The sequence below is a fragment of the Taudactylus pleione genome, unplaced genomic scaffold (genome assembly GCF_031769625.1).
Source record: "Taudactylus pleione unplaced genomic scaffold, aTauple2 ptg000634l, whole genome shotgun sequence".
Classification (NCBI taxonomy): Eukaryota; Metazoa; Chordata; class Amphibia; order Anura; family Myobatrachidae; genus Taudactylus; species Taudactylus pleione.
The window spans coordinates 685,212-704,017 of record NW_028285036.1 but is presented as its reverse complement, the minus strand read 5'-3'; the positions used below and the strand labels follow the sequence as shown (position 1 = coordinate 704,017).

The window sequence follows — 18,806 nt, the reverse complement described above, 5'->3', positions numbered from 1 at the left end:
TTATCTATTCTACAGCATGGAAATGTCCTTTATACAACTGCGCATTATGTATATGAAAGGATAAGGGTACAACAGGTCACGAAACTACCCCTAAAGTATTATATATTTGTGTGTGTGTGTGTGTGTGTGTGTGTGTGTGTGTGTGTGTGTGTGTACATATATATATAGAGAGAGAGTCCGCAGTACCGGCACTCTCATCATATAAATTCAATCATCCAGGGTGGTGCATCAGTCGCGTTTATTAATATCTTCAAAATTGAGAAAGGGCACTCGCCATTCTTATGCAAAATACCCCATATTCATTCGTTACCAGATGTAGGTCAGTATATAGCCAGAGGTCGGTGTTTCGGTCCCCACAGGACCTTCATTATTGTTCAGTAGCAATATATACTGTATATATATTTTTATGACAGTTCAGTTATTAACTAATCGTTTGGAGAGCTACCAGCAAGCCCAGGTAAGGAGCGCATTGTGTCCCCTCCAGAGGTATATACAGCCATGACCAAAGGTTTTGAGACTGACACAAGTTTTGGTTTTCACAAAGTTTGCTGCTTCAGTGGTTTGAGACTTTTTTGTCAGATGTTACTATGGTATACTGAGGTAACATTACAGCATTACATAAGTGTCAGATGTTACTATGGTATACTGAGGTAACATTACAGCATTACATAAGTGTCAGATGTTACTATGGTATACTGAAGTAACATTACAGCATTACATAAGTGTCAGATGTTACTATGGTATACTGAGGTAACATTACAGCATTACATAAGTGTCAGATGTTACTATGGTATACTGAGGTAACATTACAGCATTACATAAGTGTCAGATGTTACTATGGTATACTGAGGTAACATTACAGCATTACATAAGTGTCAGATGTTACTATGGTATACTGAAGTAACATTACAGCATTACATAAGTGTCAGATGTTACTATGGTATACTGAGGTAACATTACAGCATTACATAAGTGTCAGATGTTACTATGGTATACTGAGGTAACATTACAGCATTACATAAGTGTCAGATGTTACTATGGTATACTGAGATAACATTACAGCATTACATAAGTGTCAGATGTTACTATGGTATACTGAGGTAACATTACAGCATTACATAAGTGTCAGATGTTACTATGGTATACTGAAGTAACATTACAGCATTACATAAGTGTCAGATGTTACTATGGTATACTGAGGTAACATTACAGCATTACATAAGTGTCAGATGTTACTATGGTATACTGAGGTAACATTACAGCATTACATAAGTGTCAGATGTTACTATGGTATACTGAGATAACATTACAGCATTACATAAGTGTCAGATGTTACTATGGTATACTGAGGTAACATTACAGCATTACATAAGTGTCAGATGTTACTATGGTATACTGAAGTAACATTACAGCATTACATAAGTGTCAGATGTTACTATGGTATACTGAGGTAACATTACAGCATTACATAAGTGTCAGATGTTACTATGGTATACTGAGGTAACATTACAGCATTACATAAGTGTCAGATGTTACTATGGTATACTGAAGTAACATTACAGCATTACATAAGTGTCAGATGTTACTATGGTATACTGAGGTAACATTACAGCATTACATAAGTGTCAGATGTTACTATGGTATACTGAGGTAACATTACAGCATTACATAAGTGTCAGATGTTACTATGGTATACTGAGATAGCATTACATAAGTGTCAGATGTTACTATGGTATACTGAAGTAACATTACAAGCATTACATAAGTGTCAGATGTTACTATGATATACTGAGGTAGCAATACATAAGTGTCAGATGTTACTATGGTATACTGAGGTAGCATTACATAAGTGTCAGATGTTACTATGGTATACTGAGGTAACATTACAGCATTACATAAGTGTCAGATGTTACTATGGTATACTGAAGTAACATTACATAAGTGTCAGATGTTACTATGGTATACTGAGGTAACATTACAGCATTACATAAGTGTCAGATGTTACTATGGTATACTGAGGTAACATTACAGCATTACATAAGTGTCAGATGTTACTATGGTATACTGAGGTAGCATTACATAAGTGTCAGATGTTACTATGGTATACTGAAGTAACATTACAAGCATTACATAAGTGTCAGATGTTACTATGGTATACTGAGGTAGCATTACATAAGTGTCAGATGTTACTATGGTATACTGAGGTAGCATTACATAAGTGTCAGATGTTACTATGGTATACTGAGGTAGCATTACATAAGTGTCAGATGTTACTATGGTATACTGAAGTAACATTACAAGCATCACATAAGTGTCAGATGTTACTATGGTATACTGAGGTAGCATTACATAAGTGTCAGATGTTACTATGGTATACTGAGATAACATTACAGCATTACATAAGTGTCAGATGTTACTATGGTATACTGAAGTAAAATTACAAGCATTTCATAAGTGTCAAAGGCTTTTATTGACAATTCATTAAGTTTATGCAAAGAGTCAATATTTGCAGTGTTGACCCTACTTTTTCAAGACCTGCAATTCGCCCTGACATGCTGTCACTCAACTTCTGGGCCACATACTGACTGATGGCCGCCCATTCTTGCCTAATCAATGTTTGGAGTTTGTCAGAATTTGTGGGTTTTTGTTTGTCCACCCGCCTCTTGAGGATTGACCACAAATTCTCAATGGGATTAAGGTCTGGGGATTTTCCTGGCCATGGACCCAAAATTTTGATGTTTTGTTCCCCGAGCCGCTTAGTAATCACTGTTGCCTTGAGGCAAGGTGCTCCATCATGCTGGAAAAGGCCTTGTTCATCACCAAACTGTTCTTGGATGGTTGGGAGAAGTTGCTCTTGGAGGATGTTTTGTTACCATTCTTTATTCATGGCTGTGTTCTTAGGCAAAATTGTGAGAGAGCCCACTCCCTTGGCTGAGAAGTAACCCCACACATATAATGGTCTCAGAATGCTTTACTGTTGGCATGACACAGGACTGATTGTAGCACTCACCTTTCCTTCTCCGGACAAGCGTTTTTCCAGATGCCCCAAACATTCTGAAAGTGAATTAATCAGAGAAAGTAACTTTACCCCAGTCCTCAGCAGTCCAATCCCTGTACCTGTTGAAGAAAATTTGTTTGTCCCTGATGTTTTTCCTGCAGAGAAATTGCTTCTTTGCTGCCCTTCTTGACACCATGCCATCCTCCAAAAGTCTTCGTACTGTGTCATGCCAACAGTAAAGTATCCTGAGACCATTCATGTGTGGAGTTGCTTCTCAGCCAAGGGAGTGGGATCTCTCAACATTTTGCCAAAGAACACAGCCATGAATAAAGAACGGTACCAAAACATCCTCCAAGAGCAACTACTCCCAACCATCCAAGAACAGTTTGGTGATGAACAATACCTTTTCCAGCATGATGGAGCACCTAGCCATAAGGCAAAAGTAATTACTAAGTGGCTCGGGAAACAAAACATAGAAATTTTGGGTCCATGGCCAGGAAACTCCTCAGACCTTAATCCCATTGAGAACTTCTGGTCAATCCTCAAGGAGGCAGGTGGACAAACAAAACCCACAAATTCTGACCATAGTAACATCTGACACTTATGTAATGCTGTAATGTTACCTCAGTATACCATAGTAACATCTGACACTTACGTAATGCTGTAATGCTACCTCAGTATACCATAGTAACATCTGACACTTATGTAATGCTGTAATGTTACCTCTGTATACCATAGTAACATCTGACACTTATGTAATGCTGTAATGTTACCTCAGTATACCATAGTAACATCTGACACTTATGTAATGCTACCTCAGTATACCATAGTAACATCTGGCACTTATGTAATGCTACCTCAGTATACCATAGTAACATCTGACACTTATGTAATGCTGTAATGTTACCTCAGTATACCATAGTAACATCTGACACTTATGTAATGCTGTAATGTTACCTCAGTATACCATAGTAACATCTGACACTTATGTAATGCTGTAATGTTACCTCAGTATACCATAGTAACATCTGACACTTATGTAATGCTGTAATGTTACCTCAGTATATAATAGTAACATCTGACACTTATGTAATGCTGTAATGTTACCTCAGTATACCATAGTAACATCTGACACTTATGTAATGCTGTAATGTTACCTCAGTATACCATAGTAACATTTGACACTTATGTAATGCTACCTCAGTATACCATAGTAACATCTGACACTTATGTAATGCTGTAATGTTACCTCAGTATACCATAGTAACATTTGACACTTATGTAATGCTACCTCAGTATACCATAGTAACATCTGACACTTATGTAATGCTGTAATGTTACCTCTGTATACCATAGTAACATCTGACACTTATGTAATGCTGTAATGTTACCTCAGTATACCATAGTAACATCTGACACTTATGTAATGCTGTAATGTTACCTCAGTATACCATAGTAACATTTGACACTTATGTAATGCAACCTCAGTATACCATAGTAACATCTGACACTTATGTAATGCTGTAATGTTACCTCTGTATACCATAGTAACATCTGACACTTACGTAATGCTGTAATGTTACCTCAGTATACCATAGTAACATCTGACACTTATGTAATGCTGTAATGTTACCTCAGTATACCATAGTAACATCTGACACTTATGTAATGCTGTAATGTTACCTCAGTATACCATAGTAACATTTGACACTTATGTAATGCTACCTCAGTATACCATAGTAACATCTGACACTTATGTAATGCTGTAATGTTACCTCTGTATACCATAGTAACATCTGACACTTATGTAATGCTGTAATGTTACCTCAGTATACCATAGTAACATCTGAGACTTATGTAATGCTGTAATGTTACCTCAGTATACCATAGTAACATCTGACACTTATGTAATGCTACCTCAGTATACCATAGTAACATCTGACACTTATGTAATGCTGTACTGTTACCTCAGTATACCATAGTAACATCTGACACTTATGTAATGCTGTACTGTTACCTCAGTATACCATAGTAACATCTGACACTTATGTAATGCTGTAATGTTACCTCTGTATACCATAGTAACATCTGACACTTATGTAATGCTGTAATGTTACCTCAGTATACCATAGTAACATCTGACACTTATGTAATGCTGTAATGTTACCTCAGTATACCATAGTAACATCTGACACTTATGTAATGCTGTAATATTACTTCAGTATACCATAGTAACATCTGTCACATATGTAATGCTGTAATGTTACCTCAGTATACCATAGTAACATCTGCCACTTATGTAATGCTGTAATGTTACCTCTGTATACCATAGTAACATCTGACACTTATGTAATGCTGTAATGTTACCTCTGTATACCATAGTAACATCTGACACTTATGTAATGCTGTAATGTTACCTCAGTATACCATAGTAACATCTGACACTTATGTAATGCTGTAATGTTACCTCAGTATACCATAGTAACATTTGACACTTATGTAATGCTACCTCAGTATACCATAGTAACATCTGACACTTATGTAATGCTGTAATGTTACCTCTGTATACCATAGTAACATCTGACACTTATGTAATGCTGTAATGTTACCTCAGTATACCATAGTAACATCTGACACTTATGTAATGCTGTAATGTTACCTCAGTATACCATAGTAACATCTGACACTTATGTAATGCTGTAATGTTACCTCAGTATACCATAGTAACATTTGACACTTATGTAATGCTACCTCAGTATACCATAGTAACATCTGACACTTATGTAATGCTGTAGTGTTACCTCTGTATACCATAGTAACATCTGACACTTATGTAATGCTGTAATGTTACCTCAGTATACCATAGTAACATCTGACACTTATGTAATGCTGTAATGTTACCTCAGTATACCATAGTAACATCTGACACTTATGTAATGCTACCTCAGTATACCATAGTAACATCTGACACTTATGTAATCCTGTACTGTTACCTCAGTATACCATAGTAACATCTGACACTTATGTAATGCTGTAATGTTACCTCAGTATACCATAGTAACATCTGACACTTATGTAATGCTGTAATGTTACCTCAGTATACCATAGTAACATCTGACACTTATGTAATGCTGTAATGTTACCTCAGTATACCATAGTAACATCTGACACTTATGTAATGCTGTAATATTACTTCAGTATACCATAGTAACATCTGACACTTATGTAATGCTGTAATGTTACCTCAGTATACCATAGTAACATCTGACAAAGGTGTAAAAACACTGAAGCTGCAAACTTTGTGAAAACCAACACTTGCGTCATTCTCAGAACTTTTAGTCATGGCTGTACATGTAGGTAGAGGATGCAGGGTTGAAAGAAGTGGTGCTAGGTTAGTCCTATATATGCAATAAGGGAAAGGTTGCACCCATATTGCATTAGAGCCATCTAGAGCAGTTAATCACTGAGGCTCTCCTGAGTCGCAGGTAAAGTGGCAGAATTCCGTACTCCTCCAACGATGCAAGTCTCATGCAACTAACTGCCTGTATTCTGGGTCGTACATATCTCTGTGACGGCACTGCCCCCGGCTGTCATCACTATCAATACCACTTACACCTACCCCGATGCCAGGTGCGGGAAATAGGACTGGAATAGGCATCTGCTCCGCCTTAGCACCACTCAGAATAGGTAGTGACTTTGGCTAAATGCTCGCGGTACTCAGGGGTAGATGTATCAAAACTTGGAGAGAGATAAAGTGGAGAGTTATAAAGTACCAACTAATCAGCTCCTAATTGTCATGTCACAGGCTGTGTTTGAAAAATGACTGAAGCTGATTGGTTTGTACTTTATCTCTCTCCAAGCATTGTAACATCTCCCCCTTAGTTTTCTATAACTTGCTAGATACGGGAGCATTTGACATCAGGCATAAAACCCGTTCGATCAGATGGATATATATCTAAATTATTCTTTCTTTTAATATAAATTAATGGTCAAACACCACTTGGTCTTGGTGACCTCCCTTCCAGTGCTCTTGTGTTCCATGTCTCTATACTTCTGCCCCTGTGAATTGTGTTGGATTCAGGGTGTGTTCAGCTCTCCATGGGGTCTATGTAACAAGCAGTGAAACGCGTGGAGAACTGGACCAGTGGAGAAGTTGCCCATAGCAACCAATCAGCTTTCAACTAGCATTTATCAAGTACAGTCTGTAAAATAATAAGTACCAGCTGATTGGTTGCTTTGGGCAACTTCTCCACTGGTCCAAGCTTCTCCACGCTTTTTCTCTGATTGATACAAAGACCCCCATGTCTCTCGCAGTTGTGTAGTGGACGAAATGGATTTCTCCAACATGGAGCTGGACGAGGCCCTGCGAAAGTTCCAGGCGCACATCCGCGTGCAGGGAGAGGCGCAGAAGGTGGAGCGTCTGATTGAAGCCTTCAGGTGAGGCCATTGTTACACATGACCCTGCCTGTGGCTGCGTGAACGCGTCCTGTGAATGCTTACATTTATGTGCTTGTTTCTGTCCTGCATGACCCGGCCGTGTTCCTCAGCCAACGGTACTGCATGTGCAACCCGGAAATCGTGCAGCAGTTCCACAACCCGGACACCATCTTCATCCTGGCCTTCGCCGTCATCCTGCTCAACACGGACATGTACAGCCCCAGTATCAAACCCGACCGCAAGATGATGCTGGAAGACTTCATCCGCAACCTGCGAGGTCAGAGCCGCTGCTAGAGTTCTGTTTATCACGCGTGGGTTTTGTCAGCCGCGCATGGTGTCTCACTTTCTTTGTGTCTTCCCAGGGGTGGACGATGGAGCGGACATTCCCCGGGAAATGGTGGTTGGGATCTACGAGCGAATCCAGCAGAAGGAACTTAAATCGAACGAAGATCACGTGACTTACGTCACAAAGGTGGAAAAATCCATCGTGGGCATGAAAAGTGTAAGTTTGTCGCATTGGGTCTGGGAATACCGGCGTTGCGCAGTGCATTTACTCGTATCCATCTAGAATTTTACATCGCGTTTCGCCAACTAAACTTTTTTCCTAATCATTACCTTGATTAAATTCATGTTTGTGAGTAACCAATCTTAGGGATATTTTGACCAAGCTGCCGATTTGTGTCCGGTTTGCCCGTGGGATTTAAAACGGCAATAATATTAAATGCAGTGGTTTGGATTAAATATTGCTGGTTTTAAATCCTGCGGTCAAAACTGTTTACACCGAACCATTACAGAACAGAACTGTGGTTCATACTTGGTACAGACTGATGATGTGTTTGGCTAATTGTGCCTTTGTCTCCCGCAGGTTCTGTCGGTTCCTCACAGGCGCCTGGTTTGTTGCAGCCGCCTCTTTGAGGTGACGGATGTGAATAAGGTGCAGAAACAAGCGGCTCATCAGCGAGAGGTCTTCCTCTTCAACGACCTTCTACTGGTGAGCGACCGTGAGCTCTGCGTCGCGTTACATTTAGGGCAGCGCGGTGACGCAATGCTTAGCTTGCTGCCTCACAGCACTGAGGTCTTGAGTTTGACTCCCAGCAAGGTCCTAAGTGTTTAGAGTTTTCATGTCCTCCCCGTGTTTGCGTGGGTTTCCTCCGGGTGCTCCGGTTTCCTACCACAATCCAAAAAACCTACGGTAGGTCAACTGACTTCTGACAAAAAAATTAAAAAAAATTATTTGTGTGTTTGTGCCCATGTGGTAGGGAATATAGGGCCTGATTCAGACCCACTCGCGAGCGGCTGTCCGCTCGCAAGTGGGTCGATGTTATGGACTGAGCATGCGCACGACGGAGGGAGCTCCGTCGTGCGCATGCGCCAGACGCGACGAGCGAAGGAAAGTCCTTCGCTCGTTGTGTCCGATCAAAGGGGGCGTGCTGTCAATGTTGATTGACAGCACGCCCCCTTTAGTGGGCGTGCCGGGGGCGTGCCTCCCTGACGGGGGCGTTCCCACGGGAACGCCTCCCGTCAGAAGCCGGCCCACTGAAATTACTAGTGATGTCAGTGGGAGTGATTTTGGCTCTGATAGAGCCAAAATCACTCCGGAGCTTGCGGTTGAAAACCTCAACCGCAGGCTCCGGCTCGCAAATTCGATGGTCGCGATGGTCTCGACCATCGCGACCATCACAATGCACGCTCGTATAGCCTGTGGGTGGTGACCCACAGCTATACGAGCGTCCAGGAGGACGCTCCATGAAAATGGAGCCCGGCCCTCATTCAGAGCGTGCGCTCTGCTCAGAGCGTACGGCTCTGAATGAGGGCCATAGAGTGTAAGCTCTACAGGGGCAGGGACTGACGTGTGTTGCGGAATATGTGTGCGCTATATAAAATAACTGATAATGAAATAATTTAAATGTGTATTGATACCTGTAACCATATCATACTGGTGCTACAATATAGTAATTGGAAAAAAGAAATCTGAATTTATCAATATTGGATAAAAAAATAAAAGGCTATTTCCGCCATGTGTGGGCGACATTTATTTATATATAAAATATATATATATATATATATATATATATATATGTATGTACCTGACACATTTAGCCTTTGACTTCCTGTAACCTGACATCTGGATTCTCCTGGGTCTGCAGATCTTAAAGCTTTGCCCGAAAAAGAAAACGTCTTCTACTTACACCTTCTGCCGGGCGGTGCCTCTCCTGGGGATGCAGTTCCATCTTTTTGAGAACGAATGTGAGTAGTTTGATCGACGACGATAATAGCAACAGGCACTTAAGGGGGTTGCGCAAGTTTGTGTAATGAAATCTGAAATGTGATTGGTGGCCAGGGCTTACAGCATATTTATGCTATTTTCAACTGATATGACAGGACATTGACCTTTTATAGGGTTTATATAATACAATTGTGCAAGTAGAACACAGGTGCTGTGACTCACAATAACCAATCATTGGTCGTCTTACTTTCCTACTATTCTGATATCCCCTCTAGGGATGAGGGCGGCTGGGAATTCGTGCCAGATAGGACTTAATGATGCCATTTCTGGCATCACGACTATGGGCCGTATTCAATTAGAGGCGAAAAGTCTGATTCCGCAAAAAAGTATCGCGGATGACGTCATTTTGCAAGGCGGAAAGATCCCACCGTATTCAATTCCAAAGACTTTTTGCGTACATTAAAAGTTAATGCAATGTAATCGGTGGAAAAGTTTTGCCTATGAATAGCAGCCAGAAAAAAGTGCAGAATTGCGGTTTTGGGTAGCAAACTTTAGGAAACACCCCTGCACCCTTAGGTCAGTCCCCCAAAGATAAATTGTGTCAAAAAAAAAAAAAAAGACTTTAGAACACCCCAAAAAAGTACTTTAATTTTGTTGGTGAAAAAGTGCAAAGTTGGGGGACAAACTTAAATACTAGCGAAATAGACTTCTGGGGCAGGTGGATTTTTTTCGTGATTTAAAACTTCACTTTAGCAACTTAAAAATATGGTAGCACCCATTTTGATGTACCCCAAATTTGTTGGGAGTAATTATTTCCTCGAAAAAATACTGCTAATGCTATTCTTCACCACTTGTGTTAAGGTGCTAATTGGAACCAATTGTCACAACTTAAGTACCCCAGATACCTTCATTAGGGCTAATCAGGGGCATCTATAGTGATCCCCAATGTTAGTGCATTTTTTGGGGGGTGTCAGGCTGAGTTCCCCATTTTTTACAGGACTTTTCGCCTGTTTCAGTTTCGCCGGGTGCCGTTTTCGCATCCTTTCTAATTGAATACGCGTAATAATGGGAGCGCGCCTGATACTTTTTCGCATGAAAAACACTCGATGTTGGCAAAGTCCAGCATGCAAAAAAGTATTGCAGGTGCGAAACTAATTGAATACCGTCCTATGTTGGGTTGCAGTGTGATGACGTGAAATGCGTCGTCATGTTGTGTTATCCCCTCCTTATCCCATTCTGGGAGATTGCAACACTTCCTCTGGAGTCTCCAGGAACATTCTGGGAGAGACAGGAAGCATGAGCCACACTAGACTGCAAGCTGACATTTGATTGGTTGCCATTAGTTAACACATCGCTGCTCATTACACCTAAGGAAAGTGAGACTTCTACTAATATAGTCTGAAAACATTAGCTACATTTTCTTAAATTGTTACTATGTAGATGATGATGCTTTATAATTTCCTCCGATGTCATTCCTGGCTCCTGTCTCCAGATTACCCTCACGGAATCACTCTGGTCAGTCCGCTCTCGGGATCGGAGAAGAGATTAGTTTTACATTTCTGTGCCCTGGGCTCTGAGGAACTGCAGAAATTTCTGGAGGACCTGAAAGAATCCATCTATGAAGTGACAGAGATGGAACAGATTAGGATTGAATGTAAGCGAGTGTTGGTTTAGGCACATTCTAGTGTATAACAAGTCAGCGTACCGTGTGTGTATAGATCAGGTGAACTATCTCCCCACGCATGTCACCATTTCCCCTTCATTCCATCTCTTCCGCTGTTGCACCCTAATTATATAGAACTTTTTATCATCGCCCCTTCCAGCAATACCCCTGATGGCTCCTTCAACCTTGTATTGTAAATAATCTGTCCATGCCATTTCCCTCCCAAAAAGAGTCGCATTTTGGGCGCGATTCAGACCCGCTCTCTAGGATGTGTTCGCTCGTAGCTGCCGATGGTTCGCAATGTGCGTATGCAACGCAGTGCCCGTGCGCGAACTAGTCCATGCGATCGGGAAGATTTGGCTCGCTGCGCATAGACAGCCTGGCTGAATGAGTGACAGGACAAGCCGCTTGTGGGAGGTGACTGAGGTTGGTCTTTGAAAACGGGGGAGTGGAGGTGCGAATGCAGGCGTGCCTGAGCGTCTTAACGCCGTTTCAGAGGCGTGCATAATTAAGACGGAGTGTCATAGTACACGTCACCTGGCTGGATTTTACTCTGAAGCGCTCGCAGTGCTTGTGGTAGGGTATGGTAAGCCACAAACGCAGCGTTCACGTCCGATGGTACCGATGGTTGCATACACTTCCTGGAAATGACGTGCATTAGTGGGCGTCTTAAGACAGGCTGGTGGGCGTCTGCGTACACAGGGCGATCGCACGCCAAGACATAGTGGGCATTCTTATTCCTTGGCGTGCGAAGGCTGCCTTGCTGTTAGTTAGCCAATTTGCATACGCATTGAGCGAGCAAACGCATCGAGTGAGCGGGTCTGAATCGAGCCCTTTGTTCCAAGGTTTGGTAATTATATACTTTTAGGCTGTTTCTAAAAGTCAGAACGTCAGGATATTACGGGATGATGGAAAGATGAACGCGTCAGTTTTGCGGAGGGGTTTGTTTTTGCCCTTTGAAGCGCATACAGCTACAGACGCTGCTTAACTGGATGGCAGTGGGGCATTCACTTATACAAACTTTAGGAAGGGCGTGTGCTTGGCACTGCGGGCTATACAGGGTTGTGCACATGCCTGTTTTTCAGGCCGATCTTTTGCACCTAGTATAGGACTGACCCGACATATGCGGTCACCTAAATGCATACAGCTCTATAAACATGTGAATATCCGTATGTGCACGCAATGTGGGAGTAATTACAGCGGCCGCCTTGAGTTCATCTGCCTCAGCCCCGAAGTACATACATGGTGAACGCCCCACACTACGAGCCATGATAAACGCTGTTTGGGTGAGAAGGGATGTCCAGCAGACTAAACCCGATGTTCAGATCGCAGACACCCCTCCGTCTGGCTGTTTTGGGAAGTTGGCAGATAAATGGGGGTTAGGGCCACTCATGCGTCTCTATCTGAGACCTATGCACTAATTACATTTTTAAATGAACGTCAAGGTTTGCAGAAGGTGCAATTATCCTTTGATGATGGTATTTTCTGACTAGTGCAGTATGCAAATTAGGGAGAGAGAGGAGGGGGGGGGGGACACAGACCCAGCAGCGCTGACGTGGTTCAAAATCATTCCGCAAACTGGAACTTTAGGGGAAATAGAAAGACTTTTATTTAATTTATTGAACACCTATTGTCATATATACAGTGTATTTCCCAATACTCCTATGGTGATGTGCCTCATTCTTCCCAGGGGAGTTGGAGAAGCAGCATGGCGTGAAGAACGTCCCAGTGAAGACAAACGGGTCTCAGGTGGACGCCCAGTCTAAGCAGGAGTCCCCCATCGGTGAGTGGCACATTCCTACAGTGTCACAGCCTCGATCCTCATGACCCCTAAGTCTCCCCGATCCGGTTGCTCTCTCTCCAGCCTGCGTGGATCCCTGTCTGTCCTGATCCCTGCCTGTGTCTGTCTGCCTGTCCCTCACCTTATTTCTCTTACACCCGGTCTGTCTCACACTGCCCCCCCCCTTCCCTACCTCTCCTGAGGGGTCCTCTGTGGCCCTCCCGAGTCACCCCTGATTCTTCCTGACCTCCTAGCCCGGTATAATGTACCTCTTGGTGATAGACGCCATCAGGGATAATTTCAGTCAATTATTTCTTTTTAATACACAAGTGACGCTAGTACATATATTAACTCATGTACAAAACGTGTCTAAACGGTGACTTCTGATGTCATTGTTTATAATCAGTGAGTTGTGATGTCATCACTTCAGTGTTTATGGTGTGTATTATAAGTGGTACGCACACCCTAGCGTAGATCATTATACATGTTAGTAATTTACAAGTCTGCTGCCTATATAACTCAGCTGTGACCTTTTATTAGCCTTATAATGTACAGTAGGTACTAACATTATCCGTCATATAATACATGCATTACATTCCAGGATCATTCAACCTAAGGAATCTACCATCTCCATTAAATTAAATTATTTTGTTACACCTGAAAATGGGTATTATCCACCCCTGGAATCTGATATGAATTTTTAGGAGCACTTGTGTATTATGAGGAATATCAGACATAATCCTGTAGATTACAAGTATATTAGAGTATTAGAGTTCCCCATATGAGTTCATGACCTGCGGCCTCTCCTCTGTGGCTTGTAATACCCTTGTAATTCACGCTAGGGGACGTGTGCTCCTCCTGTTTCTATATTACGACATGGATCCTTGTATTTATTCTGTGAAGGCTTGTACATCCGGAATGGGCGACCCTCCGCATAGCTGGCCACGAGCAGGGTGATCACGTGACTTGACCGTGGAGGTTCACTGTCCAGTTTGGTCGCGGTGGATCGCTGATCGCACCCAGTAATAACCCACTAGATATAGTTCTCGCTATTATTGGACACAAAACCTGTTTTGGGATGATATAGGACCAAGTGACCTATATCATCGCCTACATGGTGCCATATGTCTGTTCATGGGAATAGGTTTAGCGGGTGCAGGGGGCACCGTTGCTGGGGGTCCAGAGGCTTAGGGGGCCCTGGACCCAGGTTATATACTATAGTTGCATACCAAGTATCCAAATTTGCTTGCTATGTAATTGGGTACAACCCATTGCCCAGCCTGAATGGGGAGCCGTTCCATTTTCAGTGAGTGGTGTGTATAGTGGATGTTATAATGGTAAGGGGGCACTGTAATGTGGCATAATCTAACCCAGGCACTGTAAATTGCCAATATCTGAACTGGCGGGCACTGTAATGTGGCTTAATATGAACATAAGGTCACTATATTGTTACATAATATGACTGGGGGCACTGTAATGAGGCACAATATGAACTGGAGGCACTATAGTGTGGCATAATATGAACAGGGGCACTGTAATGTGGCATAATGTGTACTGGCAACCATATAATGTATTATTATGTGAACTAGGCCACTACTGTGCTTTATAAAATTAACTGGGGCACAAATATGAGGAATAACATTAACTAGGGCTCTAATATGGGGCCTAACATTAACAAGGGCACTACTATGGGGCATAACATTAACTGGTGCACTACTATGGGGCATAACATTAACTAGGGCTCTAATATGGGGCATAACATTAACAAGGGCACTACTATGGAACATAAAATTAACAAGGGCACTACTCTGGGGCATAACATTGACTGGGCACTACTATGGGACATAAAATTAACAAGGGCACTACTATGGGGCATAACATTAACTGGGGCACTACTATGGGGCATAACATTAACAAGGGCACTACTATGGGACATAACATTAACTGGGGCACTATTATGGAACATAACATTAACTAGGGCTCTAATATGGGGCATAACATTAACTATGGCACTACTACGGGGCATAACATTAACTAGGGCACTACTATGGAACATAACATTAACTGGGGCACTACTACGGGGCATAACATTAACTGGGGCACTACTATGGGGCATAACATTAACTGGGGCACTACTATGGGGCATAACATTAACTAGGGCACTACTACGGGGCATAACATTAACTAGGGCACTACTACGGGGCATAACATTAACGGGGGCACTACTATGGGGCATAACATTAACTAGGGCACTACTATGGGGCATAACATTAACTAGGGCACTACTATGGGGCATAACATTAACTAGGGCACTACTATGGGGCATAACATTAACTGGGGCACTACTATGGGGCATAACATTAACTAGGGCACTACTACGGGGCATAACATTAACTAGGGCACTACTATGGAACATAACATTAACTGGGGCACTACTATGGGGCATAACATTAACTGGGGCACTACTATGGGGCATTACATTAACTGGGGCACTACTACGGGGCATAACATTAACTGGGGCACTACTATGGGGCATAACATTTACTGGGGCACTACTATGGGGCATAACATTTACTGGGGCACTATTATGGAACATAACATTAACTAGGGCTCTAATATGGGGCATAACATTAACTATGGCACTACTACGAGGCATAACATTAACGGGGCACTACTATGGGGCATAACATTAACTGGGGCACTACTATGGTGCATAACATTAACTAGGGCACTACTACGGGGCATAACATTAACTAGGGCACTACTACGGGCATAACATTAACGGGGGCACTACTATGGGGCATAACATTAACTAGGGCACTACTATGGGGCATAACATTAACTAGGGCACTACTATGGGGCATAACATTAACTGGGGCACTACTATGGGGCATAACATTAACTAGGGCACTACTACGGGGCATAACATTAACTAGGGCACTACTATGGAACATAACATTAACGGGGGCACTACTACGGGGCATAACATTAACTGGGGCACTACTATGGGGCATAACATTAACTGGGGCACTACTACGGGGCATAACATTAACTGGGGCACTACTATGGGGCATAACATTTACTGGGGCACTACTATGGGGCATAACATTAACTAGGGCACTACTACGGGGCATAACATTAACTGGGGCACTACTACGGGGCATAACATTAACTGGGGCACTACTATGGGGCATAACATTTACTGGGGCACTACTATGGGGCATAAAATTAACTACTGCTGCGGAGAGGTGTCTCTAGAAGCAATGGAAAAGGGGCCCCTTCAAAATGTTGCTATGGGGCCAACAAAGTTCTGGCTATGCCCCTGTGACTGCTGTCACTTTACGCGTGGCCAGTGTATGAACACGGCGCCCGTCCCTGCTGTACACACGTCAGCCTCCATGGAATAATATAAGAATAGGGGATATCTGTCTTTCGTCCGTCTGTCCCTGCTGATTATCTCTGTCACCCTGTCATTACTCCCCCGCTGTCTGCTATCGCTTCTCTCAGCTTCTTTCTCTCCTCTTCATCCTTTCACATTCCTTTCTTATGATGTCCCTCATTCTCAACCTTTCCCTTTTATCTCCGTTTTCTTCTTACCCCACCTCCGTCCATTCTCTCTGGCACTATCTCTCTGTATCTCTATCTCTCCCTCTCTCTCTCTCCCTCCCTCTCTCTCTCGTTCCCGCTCTCTTTCTCTCTTTCTTTCTCTCTCCTGCACCTAAGTTCACCTCATATTTTGAAGGTAAGCGCGAGTCCCCAGCGAAGGACACAGACAGCGTGGTGGAGGTGAGTAGGGCTGGACTGTACCTGGGCCGTGACACTGACCAATCACAATGCTCCATCCTGCGCCACTCACCCATCCTTCAGCTCAGTGCAACTACTCTCATGCTAATGGTCTGTTATTTTTCCCATAGATTCACGATGACACAGTCACCCCATCACCCCCCACAATGTACCAAAGCGCCTAGTGACGTGTATCCGTTGTTTTCACGCAGCGGAGGAAGCCATATTGGTGGGCTGGACCAAATGTTCGTGAGAACGCAGCCTATCCTTTCGCTAGGAGGTAGCGCTTGTGCCTCATGCCTCAGTGAGGTCACAAACTGCTAGCGCACTGATAGGCTTCATACTCGTGGCTTCCCCCACTCTGCAGATGACGGGTAGACATTTGTTCTTATTTCCATTTATTTTATCTTGTAAGACGATAAGGTTTATCTGCCCTATAGACAGATAAACAGTAAATCATTATTATAGTACCTTACGGCAGGAATCTGATCCTGAAATTCATACGTTTTTAAATTTAATTATAATATAAAAAAAAAACCCCAGTAAGCTGCCTGTATAGGTATTTCAGATCATTAAAGACCACCGTTATTATGCATAGTCTCTTTCTTGGGGGTCTTACATCCCTTAATATAATAGCAGCATGTGACACTATAGTCTTATGTTCGTTACACTGGGTGTGGGACATGAGCGTGGGAGAAGGTGGTCTTTAATTTATATTTTGATAAATGGATGTTTAAACTATCCATTATTCAGCACTGTGAAATGTCTTTACGGTACTGCCCTGTAGTTTCCCCTCCCCCGGGGTCCTGCTTGAGGACCGATGTTAGCTGGGGTCTAAGATGCTGGGGGTGCAGGGTTAGCCAGGTTCAGCATGTGGGCGATAGTCTTGTAACATGTAATGCTTCTTTGGCTGTTTCTAAACTAGGTGTCAATTCACAACAGGCTTCAGACGTCGCAGCACAGCGCCCCCCAGGGGCCAGAGAATGGAGCTCCGGGCAGCACGGCTCCTAACGGGCAGCGGGAGGCTCTGCAGGCTGCCTTCTCCGACCGGCTCCTGCAGTGTCAGCAGATTGTCAAGGTGATTGTGCTGGACACACCCGGTCGGGCACTGCCCGCCATCGACCAGACTGTCACCCGCTACTTGTCTGGGTCCTGCTCCTCTACTCCTCTGCGCAGCGTGGGAGGAACAGTCCACCAGCCCCCGCTACCCCCACCGCCACCTCCTTATAACCACCCCCACCAATACTGCCCGCCAGGGGTGTTACTTAGAGAACGCAGGTATTCCAGTGGCTCCCGCAGCCTTGTGTAGGCACTGGGGACTCTCACCTGCCTTCCAGGACTAATCTGCCTACACACCTACCACATCTTGCACATTAACCGGTTCCTGCACATTGACTTGACCTTGCACACTAGAGCCCGCCCTTGCCCATTCACACTCATCCTCGCACACTCACCGTTCCCGCACATGCTATATAAACTTGTTGCATTCTCACCCATATTTAACTCAGTAATAGTCTCTTACTTGTCCTTGCACAGGTAACTCCTTCCACAATTATTGACCCCTTTTTATGCCTTCAAAAAGTTCAGTTTGTGAATTTTTAGTAGATTTGATCTCTCTAACCAATATTTTTATTGTGAGAACCTTTGTATGGTCAGCACGCCCTGGGCAATGCCCCCCACCAGCAGTTCTGTCCGCTATACCTCCCACCCACATCACTCGGGATTCCTGCCTTCTAATGCACGCCTGGATTTTGCAGAACTGGCCTCTACTTTACGATTCCTGCTGCCGATGGACAGATTTTTTTTGGGGGGGGGGTTTTGCTTTTGAAGAAGATCACAACATTTCAGAGGCTGTTGAGCTATAAGGACAGGACCTGTTGACTCACCGTCTTTCTCCTGGCATTGGAGCGATGTAACT

At 43.2% G+C, this 18,806-nt stretch overlaps 1 protein-coding gene across 9 annotated transcripts in view; it reads left to right on the top strand.

The window, feature by feature from the left end:
• The window catches only part of IQSEC3 (IQ motif and Sec7 domain ArfGEF 3), a 107,734-nt gene extending 89,222 nt beyond the window's left edge, over nucleotides 1–18,512 (top strand). For 2 of the 9 annotated variants that reach the window (XM_088454890.1, XM_088454889.1), the window contains 9 exons: nucleotides 7,313–7,435; nucleotides 7,546–7,712; nucleotides 7,798–7,937; nucleotides 8,301–8,426; nucleotides 9,583–9,682; nucleotides 11,155–11,316; nucleotides 13,016–13,108; nucleotides 16,848–16,891; nucleotides 17,814–18,512. In XM_088454890.1, coding sequence (XP_088311016.1) covers nucleotides 7,313–7,435; nucleotides 7,546–7,712; nucleotides 7,798–7,937; nucleotides 8,301–8,426; nucleotides 9,583–9,682; nucleotides 11,155–11,316; nucleotides 13,016–13,108; nucleotides 16,848–16,891; nucleotides 17,814–18,197 — 1,339 coding nt within the window. In that variant the 3' untranslated portion in view covers nucleotides 18,198–18,512. Of the gene's footprint in view, nucleotides 1–7,312; nucleotides 7,436–7,545; nucleotides 7,713–7,797; nucleotides 7,938–8,300; nucleotides 8,427–9,582; nucleotides 9,683–11,154; nucleotides 11,317–13,015; nucleotides 13,109–16,828; nucleotides 17,149–17,813 lie in introns of those variants that run through there. The other 7 variants (XM_088454893.1, XM_088454891.1, XM_088454897.1 and 4 more) reach the window with 7 other exon arrangements.
• The last annotated feature ends 294 nt before the right edge of the window (nucleotides 18,513–18,806 follow it).